The 14,423-nt window shown below is 45.0% G+C and overlaps 1 protein-coding gene across 4 annotated transcripts in view; it reads left to right on the forward strand.

The window, feature by feature from the left end:
• The window catches only part of LOC106573309 (inositol 1,4,5-trisphosphate receptor type 2), a 176,171-nt gene that overhangs the window by 40,669 nt on the left and 121,079 nt on the right, over window positions 1-14,423 (forward strand). For all 4 annotated transcript variants that reach the window (XR_006759687.1, XM_045697031.1, XM_045697032.1 and 1 more), the window contains exons 18-31: window positions 17-202; window positions 883-1,134; window positions 1,433-1,580; window positions 1,853-2,000; window positions 3,176-3,372; window positions 4,142-4,265; window positions 4,522-4,579; window positions 8,421-8,586; window positions 8,681-8,848; window positions 8,991-9,080; window positions 10,939-11,064; window positions 11,345-11,467; window positions 13,230-13,430; window positions 13,830-14,081. Coding sequence is in view for 3 of the 4 variants with exons in the window: in XM_045697031.1 (XP_045552987.1) it covers window positions 17-202; window positions 883-1,134; window positions 1,433-1,580; window positions 1,853-2,000; window positions 3,176-3,372; window positions 4,142-4,265; window positions 4,522-4,579; window positions 8,421-8,586; window positions 8,681-8,848; window positions 8,991-9,080; window positions 10,939-11,064; window positions 11,345-11,467; window positions 13,230-13,430; window positions 13,830-14,081 (2,239 nt within the window). In the remaining variant the exon portion in view is untranslated. The remainder of the gene's footprint in view (window positions 1-16; window positions 203-882; window positions 1,135-1,432; window positions 1,581-1,852; window positions 2,001-3,175; window positions 3,373-4,141; window positions 4,266-4,521; window positions 4,580-8,420; window positions 8,587-8,680; window positions 8,849-8,990; window positions 9,081-10,938; window positions 11,065-11,344; window positions 11,468-13,229; window positions 13,431-13,829; window positions 14,082-14,423) is intronic.

The raw sequence follows: 14,423 nt of genomic DNA on the forward strand, positions 1-14,423 counted from the left end.
CATCTTCCACCCCCAGGCTCATCCCCAGCATGGAGACTACCCTGCAGTCGTCCATGCTGCAGGAGGACACCGAGGAGGACGAGGAGGTGTGGCTCTACTGGATTGACAGCCACAAGGAGCCACACGGCAAGTCCATCCGCCACCTGGCCCAGGACGCCAAGGGCAACCACAAGCTGGACAACGACGTCATCACCTACTACAGGTACTAGACAGCTACTGCAGCAGGGCGTTCTGGGAATCTATATTAGACACTGAGTGCCGAAACATTGGTTCTCCCAATTTATTTACGTATCAAGTATTCATGGTCCTTTAATCTACACCTTGTCAACCATTTGGGAGTGTGTTTTCAGCTCCTACTTTGTGAATAAATAATGAATCCCACTTTTTTCTTTCCATTGATTGACACGTTTACTGTCAGGGTTCACCAACTGGCGAGCTGTATTTGTCCCGGGGTTCATTTATTCGGCCTCCCACATTCTCTGAGCAAATAAAAATGTTTTAATTGTTGGACCAGCAAATCAGCTCCAAGTGATTTTTATAATTTTGTAAATCTGTTCCAAAGTATTCCCACGCATAATAGAGTGATGTGATCGTAAACAAATGTAAGCAAGGTTTGAAATTATTGTTTTAGTCAAATATTATATCTGTTTTGGCTTTTTGTGGTCAATTTGCAGTCTACAAATTATTTGTGATTTATGTTCCGGCCACCTGACAATCCGCTCCAGAAAAAATAGGCCCGCTGCTGAATCTAGCTGATGATCCCTATACTACAGCATGGCATATTTCTCTGGGGCTTTGAGTGTGCAGGCTCTATTTCTTCTACATTTCTATGACACCTCTTCTCCATGTATTTCCTCTCCATCTTCCCCATCCACCTTCCAGATACCAGCTCAACCTGTTTGCCAAGATGTGTCTGGACCGCCAGTACCTGGCCATCAACCAGGTGTCCAGCCAGCTGCCCGTGGACCTGATCCTGCGCTGCATGTTTGACGACTGCCTGCCCTACAACCTGCGCGCCTCCTTCTGCCGCCTCATGCTGCACATGCACGTGGACCGCGAGCCCCAGGAGGCAGTGGTGGCCGTGCGCTACGCCCGCCTCTGGACCGAGATCCCCTCCAAGATCACCATCCACGAGTGAGTGTGTGTTGGGGGCGTTGATGTGTGGCTTTGGGATCTGTGGATCTGGCAATAACAGATTACCTGAAAGAAAATTACCTCTGGATTGAGAATCATCGCAGGTGGATTGCATTTTCGATTTGCTACATTTCTTTAATGCATCTAGGTAGCGACAGAATCATGTAAGTCAGATGTTCTAGGCTGAAGGTCTCTTTCACAGTTTTAAACAACTTAATTTCTCTGTTAATTCGTTTCTCATGTAAAGACTGGAGTTTCTACGCTATACCGTAACTATACTCTATAAATGTCGCCCAAGGTATGAGTACGAGTTCACTGACACCTCCAGAGAGGAGATGAAGAGGAAGTTTGCCCCCACCATGGAGTTTGTAGAGGAATACCTCAAAGACGTGGTCAGCCAGCCCTTTCCCTTTGGAGACGAAGAGAAGAATGAACTGACTCTGGAGGTAAAGTAAAGTACACAATGATTTGTGTGGAAGGCCAGCAGGGTGCGTGTGATTGGTTGTAATCCAAACTATGGATGTAGACATGCTCACTTTCTTCTTGTTGTATTTTCACAAAGACACAATAATACAACTCTAAGAACAGTCGTTTTCCCACCTCACCCAGTGGTGACCAAAGATGGTAATAGACATGATTACTTTCTGATGTTCAAGTTGTGTCTAACTCTGGCCTCTGTGGGGGGAAATCCACGTCCCTCTCCTCTCCTGTCTTGTAGGTGGTGCACCTGGCCCGTAACCTGGTTTATTTTGGCTTCTACAGCTTCAGTGAGCTGCTGCGTCTCACACGCACCCTGCTGGCCATCCTGGACTTTGTCCAGCACCCGCTTACCGACATGGCCGAGCTCAGCAAGAGCCCCGAGGCAGGTCAGTCACACAGAGAATTAATTAATTAAATAACGGGTTAAAACATTTCATTACAAAACGATTTATTTGTTTATTAAGCATGCACATTTCATATTGAATAATGCAATATAGATAGGTAGATGAAATGGAACATGAGTAGATATGTTATGAGTATACAAAACAAAAATATATACGCAACATGCAACAATTTCAAAGTTTTTACTGAGTTACAGTTCATAGAAGGACGTCAGTCAATTTAAATAAATTCATTAGGCCCTAATCTATGGATTTCACATGACTGGGCTGGGCAGCAACCATGGGTGGGCCTTGGAGGGCATACGTCCACTCACTTGACAACCAGGCCCAGGCAATCATAATGAGTTTTCCTCCACAAAAGGGCTTTATCACAGAAAGAAATACTTCTCAGGATCCCCCCCCCCCCCAAAGATGATCCGAAAGGTGAAGAAGCCATATATGGAGGTCCTGGGCTGGCATGGTTACACGTGGTCTGGGGTTGTGAGGCCGGATGGACTTACTGCCAAATTCTCTGAAACGATGTAGGAGGCGGCTTATGGTAGAGAAATGAACAGCTCTGGTGACAGCACTGGTGGACATTCCTGCAGTCAGCATGCCAATTGTGCTCTCCCTCAACTTGAGACATTTGTGGCATTGTGTTGTGTGACAAAACTGCACATTTTAGAGGGGCCTTTTATTGTCCCCAGCACAAGGTGCACCTGTGTAATGATCATGCTGTTTAATCAGCTTCTTGATATACCACACCTGTCAGGTGGATGGATTATCTTGGCAAAGGAGAAGTGCTCACTAATGTATGTAAACAAATTTGTTGCCAAATGTTGAGCGAAATAAGCTTTTTGTGAGTTTGGAAAATACCTGTGATTTTTTTTGTATTTTTTTTTTTATTCTTAAAAAAAAAAATTCAGCTCATGAAACAGGGGACCAACATGCTGTTAATATTTTTGTTCACTGTAGATGACAGTGTCCAGATCACAATTGGAAACAACTTTAAGAGACGTGTTCTGATCCCCATCTCTTTGTTAAACCTACTGTTGTATGTCCTGGATCGTGTTCATTAGGACACACAACAGAAAATGTTGCCATGTAGTCCCTCTCTTTTTCAGTCTGTTTCCTTATGTTTGGTGCCCAATGAACACCTCCATGGTCTCTCTGCCTTCCAGGGAACAACGTGTTTCGTACCATCCACGGTGTGGGAGAGATGATGACTCAGATGGTGCTGAGTCGAGGGCACGTCCAGCCTCACCACCTCCCGAACACGCCCCCGTCCCTTCAGGACAGAAAACAACCACTCTGTCTGACAGACAACGAGGATGTCATGGTCATGGACACCAAGCTCAAAATCATCGAGATTTTACAGGTGAGTGGAGCTCCACCATGTGGTCTGGAGGGCCAGTTACCTGTAACTGTTGTAAAGTTGTGGCTTGAGGCTGGCTGTGGTCAAATTCTCTATACCGGTCTCCAATGCGTTTAAAATTCTTGAGGGGAAGTGATTGATTGTATACTTTTGGTACAATATTGTACTATAAATTGTGCCTTCCTTTATTATACATATGCTAAAATGTTTTCTATTCTACCGGACCATTTACTTTGTACTTGTGTTATTTCTTATTGTTGTTGCATTGTTGAGAAGGAACCTGCAAGTAAGCATTTGGTTGGACGGTGTATACCAGGGGTCGGCAACAGGCGAACCAAAACCATCCCACAAGTGATTTCTTTTTATTTTGCCCACCAAAGTTTTTAGTAAAAAAATCTCCAGGAATTCAGCTGAAAATTAGTTTAATTTAAGAAGTCTGTTCCCAAGTATTCCCACGAATACAAAAAATAGATGTGATCGTGACTCAATACAATCAAAGTATGAAATTATTCTTTTCAAATGCAATTTGTTATTGGGCTTAGTTGTGGTCAATTTGCAGTGTACAAATTATTATAATTTTGTTCCTGCTCCCGACCATCCGCTTCGACAAAAATCGTCCCGCGGCTGAATCTAGTTGCCTATCTACCCCTGATGTATATCATGTTGGTAAACACTGTTTAAGGTCTCTGATTTCACTATTTTAACTTTGTGTACTTTTAAGGTATTTAACATTGTGATCCTTTTATCTGCTTCCATTTTGTTCTCCCATCAGTTTATTCTGAGTGTGCGACTGGACTATAGGATCACCTACCTGCTGTCCATCTATAAGAAAGAGTTTGGGGACAGTAATCTACCGGACAGCTCTATGTCATTGTCTGAATTTCCCTCCATGTCAGGTAAAGCTCTACCATTACATAGGGACCTCTTGGCCTGGTCCCAGATCTATTTGTACTGTCTTGCCAACTCTTATGCTCGAATGAGGACCAGGCTGAGGGAATCTTGAGTGATTCAGTTAATATCTGAGGGGAATCCTGCTGGTTTGTTGATTGCTGTTGTAATCAATTGTTTGCGCTGTGCTGTCACAGCCACTAATTACTTTCTGTAATTGGGCTTTCTATTACTGGGTTCAGTGATTCACAATATTTTGCACAGTTTCAGATCCAGACATTGACGAGATTGCAGCCAAAGCAGAGACAATGTTTGCTGGAAGGTAAATCAACTGTGTGTGCCTGTATCTGTCTGTGTTGGTCTACATACATGTGTTATGTTTGTGTGTGAGAAAAAGGATGCACTATGGTTTTAGTTCAGAGAAAAGGGGTGTGTGTGTGTGCCTATATGTCTGTGTCTCCCCGTGTCTGTCTAAAACCCTGTGTGTGACTCCAGTTCAGAACATTGTGCTGTGTCTGTAACAAGAACTCCAAGGTAGCCTGCCTAAGTGACTATTGCCTTGTTGCACTCACATCTGTAATTATGAAGTGCTTTGGAAGGCTTCTCATAACACACATCAGTAACATCATCTCAGGCACCCTGGACTCACTCCAATTCACATACCGTCCACAGATGACGCAATCTCAATTGCAATTCACACTGCCCTCTCCCACCTGGACAGGAGGGGAAATAACTAGTGAGAATGCTGTTCATAGACTACAGGTCAGTGTTCAACACCATATTCCCCTCCAAGCTCATCACCAAACTGGAGACCCTGGGACTGAACCCCTCCCTCTGCAACTGGATCCTGGACTTCCTGACGGGACGGCCCCCGGTGGTGAGGGTAGGCAACAGCACCTCTGCCACGCTGACCCTCAACACGGGGGCCCCTCAGGGGTATGTGTACTCCCTGTTCAACCATGTCTGCATGGCCACGCACGACTCCAACAACATCAAGTTAACTGACAACACGACGGTGGTAGTTCTGATCACTGACGGTGATGAGACTGCCTACAGGCAGAAGGTCAGAGATTTGGCCCGTGTGGTACCGGGACAACAATCTCTCCCTCAATGTCAGAAAGACCAAGGAGCTGATTGTGGACTACAGGAGAAAGAGGGGAGAGCACACCCCCATCCACATCACCGGGGCTGGTTGAGAGCTTCAAATTCCATGGCGTCCACATCACTAAGGACTTAACATAGTCCACTCACACCTGCAGAGTCGTGAAGAGGGGACGACATCCCCTCTTCCCTCTCAGGAGGTTATGGGCCCTCGGATCATGAAAAAGTTCTACAGATGCAACACTGAAAGCATCTTTACTGGCTTTATCACCACTTGGTATGGGCAAATGCACGATCCTCAACTGCAAAGCGCTACAGAGTGTGGACAGCCCAGTACTTCACTGGGGCTGAGCTCCCTGCCATACAGGACCTCTAGATCAGGCAGTGTCAGAGGAGGGCCTGAAAAATTGCCAAAGACTACAGCCACCCAATCCATAGAATGTTCACTCTGCTACTGTCCAGCAAACGGTACTGGAGCATCTGCTCTCAGACCAACGGGCTCCGGTACAGCTGCTACCCCCAAGCCAAAAGACTACTTAATAGTGAATTAAATGGTTACCTGGTCTATCTTGCACTGACTATAAACACACTCACTACACCCTCACACAAAACCCACACACATACAGTTGAAGTTGGAAATTTACATACACTTAGGTTGGCGTCATTAAAACTCGTTTTTCAACCACTCCACAAATGTCTTGTTAACAAACTATAGTTTTGGCAAGACGGTTAGGAAATCTACTTTGTGCATGACACAAGTAATGTTTCCAACAATTTTTACAGACAGATTTTTTTCACTTATAGTTCACTGTATCACAATTCCAGTGGGTCAGAAGTTTACATACACTAAGTTGACTGTGCCTTTAAACAGCTTGGAAAATTCCAGAAAATGTTGTCATGGCTTTAGAAGGTTCTGATAGGCTAATTGACATCATTTGAGTCAATTGGAGGTGTACCTGTGGATGTTTTTCAAGGCCTACCTTCAAACTCAGTGCCTCTGCTTGACATCATGGGAAAATCAAAAGAAATCAGCCAAAACATTGTAGACCTCCACAAGTCTGATTCATCCTTGGGAGCAATTTCCAAACGCCTGAAGGTACCACGTTCATCTGTACAAACAATAGTACGCAAGTATAAACACCATGGGACCACGCAGCCGTCATACCGCTCAGGAAGGAGACGCGTTCTGTCTCCTAGAGATGAACGTACTTTGGTGCGAAAAGTGCAAATCAATCACAGAACAACAGCAAAGGACCTTGTGAAGATGCTGGAGGAAACAGGTACAAAGTATCTATATCCACAGTAAAACGAGTCCTATATCGACATAACCTGAAAGGCCGCTCAGCAAGGAAGAAGCCACTGCTCCAAAACCGCCATAAAAAAGCCAGACTACGGTTTGCGTATGTACATGGGGACAAAGATCGTACTTTTTGGAGAAATGTCCTCTGGTCTGATGAAACAAAAATAGATTGTTGGCCATAATTACCATTTGTTATGTTTGGAGGAAAAAGGGGGAGGCTTGCAAGCCGAAGAACACCATCTCAACCGTGAATCACGGGGGTGGCAGCATCATGTTGTGGGGGTGCTTTGCTGCAGGAGGGACTGGTGCACTTCACAAAATAGATGGTGTCATGAGGAAGGAATATTATGTAGATATGTTGAAGCAACATCTCAAGACATCAGTCAGGAAGTGTAAGCTTGGTTGCAAATGGGTCTTCCAAATGGTCAATGACCCCAAGCATACTTCCAAAGTTGTGGCAAAATGGCTTAAGGACAACAAAGTCAAGGTATTGGAGTGGCCATCACAAAGCCCTGACCTCAATCTATAGAAAATTTGTGGGAAGAACTGAAAAAGTGTGTGCGAGCAAGGAGGCCTACAAACCTGACTGTTACACCAGCTCTGTCAAGAGGAATGGGCCAAAATTCACCCAACTTATTGTAGGAAGCTTGTGGAAGGCTACCTGAAATGTTTGACCCAAGTTTAAATTGTTTAATGCTACCAAATACTAATTGAGTGTATGTAAACTTCTGACCCACTAGGAATGTGATGAAAGAAATTAAAGCTGAAATAAATAATTCTCTCTACTATTATTCTGACATTTCACATTCTTAAATGTGTCATGCACAAAGTAGATGTCCTAACCGACTTGTGGTTGAAAAACAAGTTTTAATGACTCCAATCTAAGTGTAACTTTACCCTGCCTTCATGTAAATATATACCTCAATTACCTCATACCCCTGTTTCTATTCCAAATGTTATTACATTTGTTTTTTTACTCTGCTTCATTTGGAGCCAACTCGCTGTTGGCTGGGCTCCCTGCCTGTGCCATTAAACCCCTACAACTCATCCAGAATGCCGCAGCCCGTCTGGTGTTCAACCTTCCCAAGTTCTCTCACGTCACCCCGCTCCTCCGCACACTCCACTGGCTTCCAGTTGAAGCTCGCATCTGCTACAAGACCATGGTGCTTGCCTACGGAGCTGTGAGGGGAACGGCACCTCCGTACCTTCAGGCTCTGATCAGTCCCTACACCCAAACAAGGGCACTGCGTTCATCCACCTCTGGCCTGCTGGCCCCCCTACCTCTGCGGAAGCACAGTTCCCGCTCAGCCCAGTCAAAACTGTTCGCTACTCTGGCACCCCAATGGTGGAACAAGCTCCCTCACGACGCCAGGACAGCGGAGTCAATCACCACCTTCCGGAGACACCTGAAACCCCACCTCTTTAAGGAATACCTGGGATAGGATAAAGTAATCCTTCTACCCCCCCCCCTCCTCCAAAAAGATATAGATGTACTATTGTAAAGTGGTTGTTCCACTGGATATCATAAGGTGAATGCACCAATTTCTATGTCGCTCTGAATAAGAGCGTCTGCTAAATGACGTAAATGTAATGTAAATGTAAGGGCTCGTAAGCAATCATTTCACGTTAAATCTACACCCGTTGTATTCGTCACGTGAAAAATACTATTTTATTTTAACCCTGTGTCTGGTGCTTCCAATTCAGTGCGTCGTGCCGTGCCTGTAACAATTTCTCTCTCTACCCCTGTGTTTGGTCCTTCTAGTTCAGAGTGTAGTGCTGTGGAGCTGGATGATGAGGGAGGCAGGACCTTCCTGAGGGTTCTGATCCATCTCATCATGCAGGACTACACCCCGCTGGTGTCCGGCTCACTGCAGCTCATGTTCAAACACTTCAGCCAGAGAGCCGAGGTCCTACAGGCCTTCAAACAGGTAAAGGCACAGTTGGTGGTTCGTGAGCGTGCTCCTGATCTCTGTTTTTATGTGTGAGTCTGATTTCACTGTGTGTTCCTCTGGTCCCCTGCAGGTGCAGTTGCTGGTGTCGGAGCAGGATGTGGAGAACTACAAGCAGATCAAGACCAACCTGGACCAGCTCAGGCTGGCGGTGGAGAAGTCTGAACTGTGGGTGGAGAAGAGTGGAGGCTACGGAAATGAGGACATAGGAGACAGCCAGGTCAAGGAGCAGACCATGGAGGTACAACACTATACTTTACAGTATTCTTCAGTACACTATCGTATAGTATGCCCCCTATAGGCCACACAGCGTAGAGGATTAATGGCTAAGGGAGGGCTCAATCCTAACTTCCAAATATTTTTCTGTTGTGTGTGAATGACAGGAGGCGGGCATCCTGAGTCCAGTACAGGATGGGGATGTGAAGCCCCATATAGACAGCAACAAAGCCAACAACTACAACATCGTCAAAGAGGTGGCCTGCCATTCTGTCCCCTTATAGTGTGTGGTATTGGCAGCGTAATCAATTAGTCAGTGAAAATACATCATGACGCTGGGGTTATTGATTGCACACTAACAATTTACAGACCTCACATCACTGGCCAATGTGTGGTCAACATGAGCTGGACTTGCCTGCCTTGTAACCTGCCTTGCCTTTCTTAAAAGCTCCAGAGGGGATACAATAACATTGAATTGAATGCGCTTCAGTAACATTAAATTAAAGCAGCTGAAAAAGTGTTGTTTAGACTTATTGCTATGTAGCCATTAAATGCATGTACAGTTCATTCAGAAAGTATTCAGACCCCTTGACTTTTTCCACATTTTGTTACGTTACAGCCTTATTCTAAAATGCATCTACACACAATACCCCATAATGACAAGGGGAAAACAGTTTTTTTAACTGTTTTGCAAATGTATTAAAAATAAAAAAAGATTTACATAAGTATTCAGACCCTTTGCTATGAGACTCAATTGAGCTCAGGTGCATCCTGTTTCCATTGATCATCCTTGAGATGTTTCTACAACTTGATTGGAGTCCACCTGTGGTAAACTCAATTGATTGGACATGATTTGGAAAGGCACACACCTGTCTATATCAGGTCCCACAGTTGACAGTGCATGTCTGCGCAAAAACAAGCCATGAGGTCGAAGGAACTGTCCGTAGAGCTCCGAGACAGGATTGTGTCGATGCACAGATCTGGGAAAGGGTACCAAAAATGTCTGCAGTATATGGTCCTCCAGAACACAGTTGCCTCCATCATTCTTAAATGGAAGAAGTTTGGACCACCAAGACTCCGAGAACTGGCCGCCCAGCCAAACTGAGCAACCGGTTGAGAAGGGCCTTGGGTCAGGGAGGTGACTGAGAACCTGATGGTCACTCTGACAGAGCTTTAGAGTTCCTCTGTGGAGATGGGAGAACCTTCCAGAAGGACAATCATCTCTGCAGCACTCCACCAATCAGGCCTTTATGGTAGAGTGGCCAGACAGAAGCCACTCCTCAGTAAAAGGCACCTAAAGGACTCTCAGACCATGAGAAACAAGATTCTCTGGTCTGATGAAACCAACATTGAACTCTTTGGCCAGAATGCCAAGCATCACTTCTGGAGGAAACATGGTACCGTCCCTACGGTGAAGCATGGTGGTTGCAGAATCATGCTGTGGGGATGTTTTTCAGCTGTAGGGACTGGGAGTCTAGTCAGGATCGAGGTAAAGATGAACAGAGAAAAGTACAGAGAGATCCTTGACGAAAACGTGCTCCAGAGCGTTCAGGACCTCAGACTGGGGAGACGGTTCACCTTCCAACAGGACAACAACCCTAAGCACACAGCCAAGACAATGCAGGAGTGGCTTCGGGACAAGTCTCTGAATGTCCTTGAGTGGCCCAGCCAGAGCCCGGACTTGATCGAACATCTCCGGAGAGACCTGAAAGAAGCTGTGCAGCGACGCTCCCCATCCAACCTGACAGAGCTTGAGAGGATCTGCAGAGAAGAATGTGAGAAACTCTCCAAATACAGGTGTGCCAAGTTTGTAGCGTCATACCCAAGAAGACTCGAGGCTGTAATTGCTGCTAAAGGTGCTTCAACAAAGTATTGAGTACAAGGTCTGAATACTTATGCAAATGTGATATTTCATTTGTATTTTTTTTTTCTTCTAAAAAAACAGTTTTTGCTTTGTCATTATGGGATATTGTTTGTAGATTAATGAGAGGGGGGGAAAAAACTATTTCATCCATTTAGAATAAGGCTGTAATGTGATTAAGTGGAAAAAGGGATCTGAATACTTTCTGAATGTGCTGTATGTTTGTCTGATCTGTGTGTATGTGTGGTCTGTAGATCCTGCTGCGGCTCAGTAAGCTGTGTTACCCCAGTAAGAAGAGTTGTGTGCAGCAGCAGAGGCTGCTGAAGAACATGGGGGCTCACTCTGTGGTGCTGGACCTGCTCCAGATACCTTATGAGAAGGTGAGCACGTCATCACGTTTAGAGATTTCAGTAATTACACTAAGTGTCAAACACACATAGGCGCCCAGTCCATTTGGGTTTAAAAGAAATGCTTCAGATGAGGCCCCTCAAAGCCTTACATGGATATTGTTATGCTCAATAACCAGACTTTACCTGGATAAAGCTTGACTAGATATATAAACGCCGCCCTGGTAGCTTTGTTGGACCATCTGTAGGGATTGATTTTGTGTTGATGCAATTGTGAAACTGTGTTGTGACTCCTGTCTGTCTGTGTCCCCAGAGTGATGCGAAGATGAATGAGATCATGACCCTGGCCCATGTTTTCCTGCAGTACTTCTGTAGAGGGAACAGTCAGAACCAGGCTCTGCTCCACAAATACCTCAACCTGTTCCTTTCACCAGGGGTACGCTCACACAAACATGCATGCACGCATTCATTCACGCCCACTGTGCATGCACACACACACGCACACACTGTATGCATGCATGGACACACACTCACAAACACATACACGGGACATACAGTACCAGTCAAACGTTTGGACACACCTACTCATTCGAGGATTTTTCTTTATTTTGACTATTATCTACATTAAAAACTATGAAATAACACATATGGAATCATGTTGTAACCAAAAATTGTTATGTTAAACAAATCAAAATATATTTTATATTTGAGATTCTTCAAAGGAGCCACCCTTTGCCTTGATGACAGCTTTGCACACTATTGGTATTCTCTCAACCAGCTTCATGAGGTAGTCACCTGGAATGCATTTCAATTAACAGGTGTGCCTTGTTAAAACTTTCCTTCTGAATGCGTTTGAGCCAATCAGTTGTGTTGTGACAAGGTAGGGGTGGTATACAGAAGATAGCCCTATTTGATAAAAGACCAAGTCCATATTATGGCAAGAACAGCTCAAATAAGCAAAGAGAAATGACAGTCCATCATTACTTTAAGACATGAAGGTCAGTCAATCCGGAAAATGTCAAGAACTTTGAATGTTTCTTCAAGTGCAGTCGCAAAAACCATCAAGCGCTATGATGAAACTGTCTCTGATGAGGACTGCCACAAGAAAGGAAGACCCAGAGTTTCCTCTGCTGCAGAGGATAAGTTCATTAGTGTCCAGCCTCAGAAATTGCAGTCCAAATAAATGCTTCACAGAGGTGACACATCTCAACTTCAACTGTTCAGAGGAGACCGCGTGAATCAGGCCTTCATGGTTCAATTGCTGCAAAGAAACCACTACCAAAGGACACCAATAAGAAGAAGACATTTGCTTGGGCCAAGAAACACGAGCAATGGACATTAGACCAGTGGAAATCTGTCCTTTGGTCTGATGAGTCCAAATTTGAGATTTTTGGTTCCAACAGCTGTGTCTGTGAGACGCAAAGTAGGTGAACGGATGATCTCCACATGTGTGGTTCCCACCGTGAAGCATGGAGGAGGAGGTGTGATGGTGTGGGGGTGCTTTGCTGGTGACAATGTGTGTGATTTATTCAGAATTCAAGGCAAACTTAGCCAGCATGGCTACCACAGCATTCTGCAGTGACACGCCATCCCATCTGGTTTGGGCTTAGTGGGACGATCATTTGTTTTTCAAAAGGACAATGACACAACACACCTACAGGCTATTTGACCAAGAAGGAGAGTGATGTAGTGCTGCATCAGATGACCTGGCCTCCACAATCACCTCACCTCAACCCAATTGAGAAGGTTTGGGATGAGTTGGACCGCAGAGTGAAGGAAAAGCATCCAACAAGTGCTCCGCATATGTGAAAACTCCTTCAAGACTGTTAGAAAAGCATTCCAGGTGAAGCTGGTTGAGAGAATGCCAAGATTGTGCAAAGCTGTCAAGGCAAAGGGTGGCTTTTTGAAGAATCTCAAATATAAAATATATTTTGATTTGTTTAACACTTTTTGGTTACTACATGATTCCATATGTGTTATTTCATAGTTTAGATGTCTTCCCTATTATTCTACAATGTAGAAAAGAGTTAAAATAAAGAAAAACCCTTGAATGAGTAGGTGTGTCCAAACTTTTGACTGGTACTGTACATGTTTGTTCACTTCTTACTATTTTTCAACTCAATAAATGCATTCCATTACTGGATATCCATATGTCAATGAATGTGAATTCACTGTGCACATCTTCTCCCTCTCTCCAGCTCCTGGAGGCTGAGACCATGCGCCACATCTTCATGAACAACTTCCACCTGTGCAACGAGATCAGCGACCGCGTGGTCCACCATTTTGTCCACTGCATTGAGACGCACGGCCGACACGTCCAGTACCTCAAGTTCCTCCTGACCATCGTCAAGGCCGACGGGAAGTACGTGAAAAAGTGCCAGGACAAGGTCATGACCGAGGTGGGCGAGGGATGATGATGATGCTGTCTTTGTAAGGCTGTGGAGACACCACAATAGCATGGTTTCCAGTACCACTATCTCCAAACTAGCCAGGGCTTGCTAGAGATGTTTGAAACACGAGAGACTTAAAATGTGACTACTTTTAGAAAATGCCTTGTGGATGAATTTATTTATTTGCCCATAGACGTTGGTTGGAATCTTGGTTGAGGGCGTTACAGGAAGTCATTGCATGTTGAGTCTCAGTTTAGTTTAACTGGAAGAATGAACCACTATCACACTTTGTCTTGCTCATTTTAATATCATATTGAATTATCAATATTGGTTATCCCCACTAGTGAAAAGGTATTCCCTGTCTAACCTCCACTCGTCTGTCTGCTTTTCTGTCCATCCCACCCCCAGCTGGTGAACGGTGGCGAGGACGTGCTGGTGTTCTACAATGACCGCTCCTCCTTCCCGGTGCTGTTCCAGATGATGTGCTGCGAGCTGGAGCGTAGGGACGAGGACGGCGCCCTGGCCTACCACAACACCCTGGTAGAGCTCCTCGCCGTCTGCACCGAGGGCAAGAACGTCTACACCGAGCTGAAATGTAACTCCCTGCTGCCCCTCGACGACATCGTCAAAGTGGTCACCCACGAAGACTGCATCCCTGAGGTACAGGGGAAGGGATGAGGTCATATTGAGAGGCTTTGTCATTTGGTGCTGGGGTGTGATTCAGTAGTCTAATGTGATTTTCTACCCTTGTATTCAACCTCATCTGCACTAATCTGAGGATACAGAGGATAGGTAAGAGTGGCATGACGCTTGGTAAATGCGTACTGTGAATTGGAATTAATCTGTTCAGCTGTTTTGCATCAGTGCAGATGAGGGAAAGTAAAGCAAGATAGTATTCCATTATAGACAATTGGCATGCACCCATTGTTTGCATACAGATGCATAACATTTCATTCCAGAACAGCCAGCCTTGATATAGCCTAGCATTCATTCACCTCAGTG

Source organism: Salmo salar, chromosome ssa16, assembly GCF_905237065.1.
Source record: "Salmo salar chromosome ssa16, Ssal_v3.1, whole genome shotgun sequence".
Lineage (NCBI taxonomy): Eukaryota > Metazoa > Chordata > Actinopteri > Salmoniformes > Salmonidae > Salmo > Salmo salar.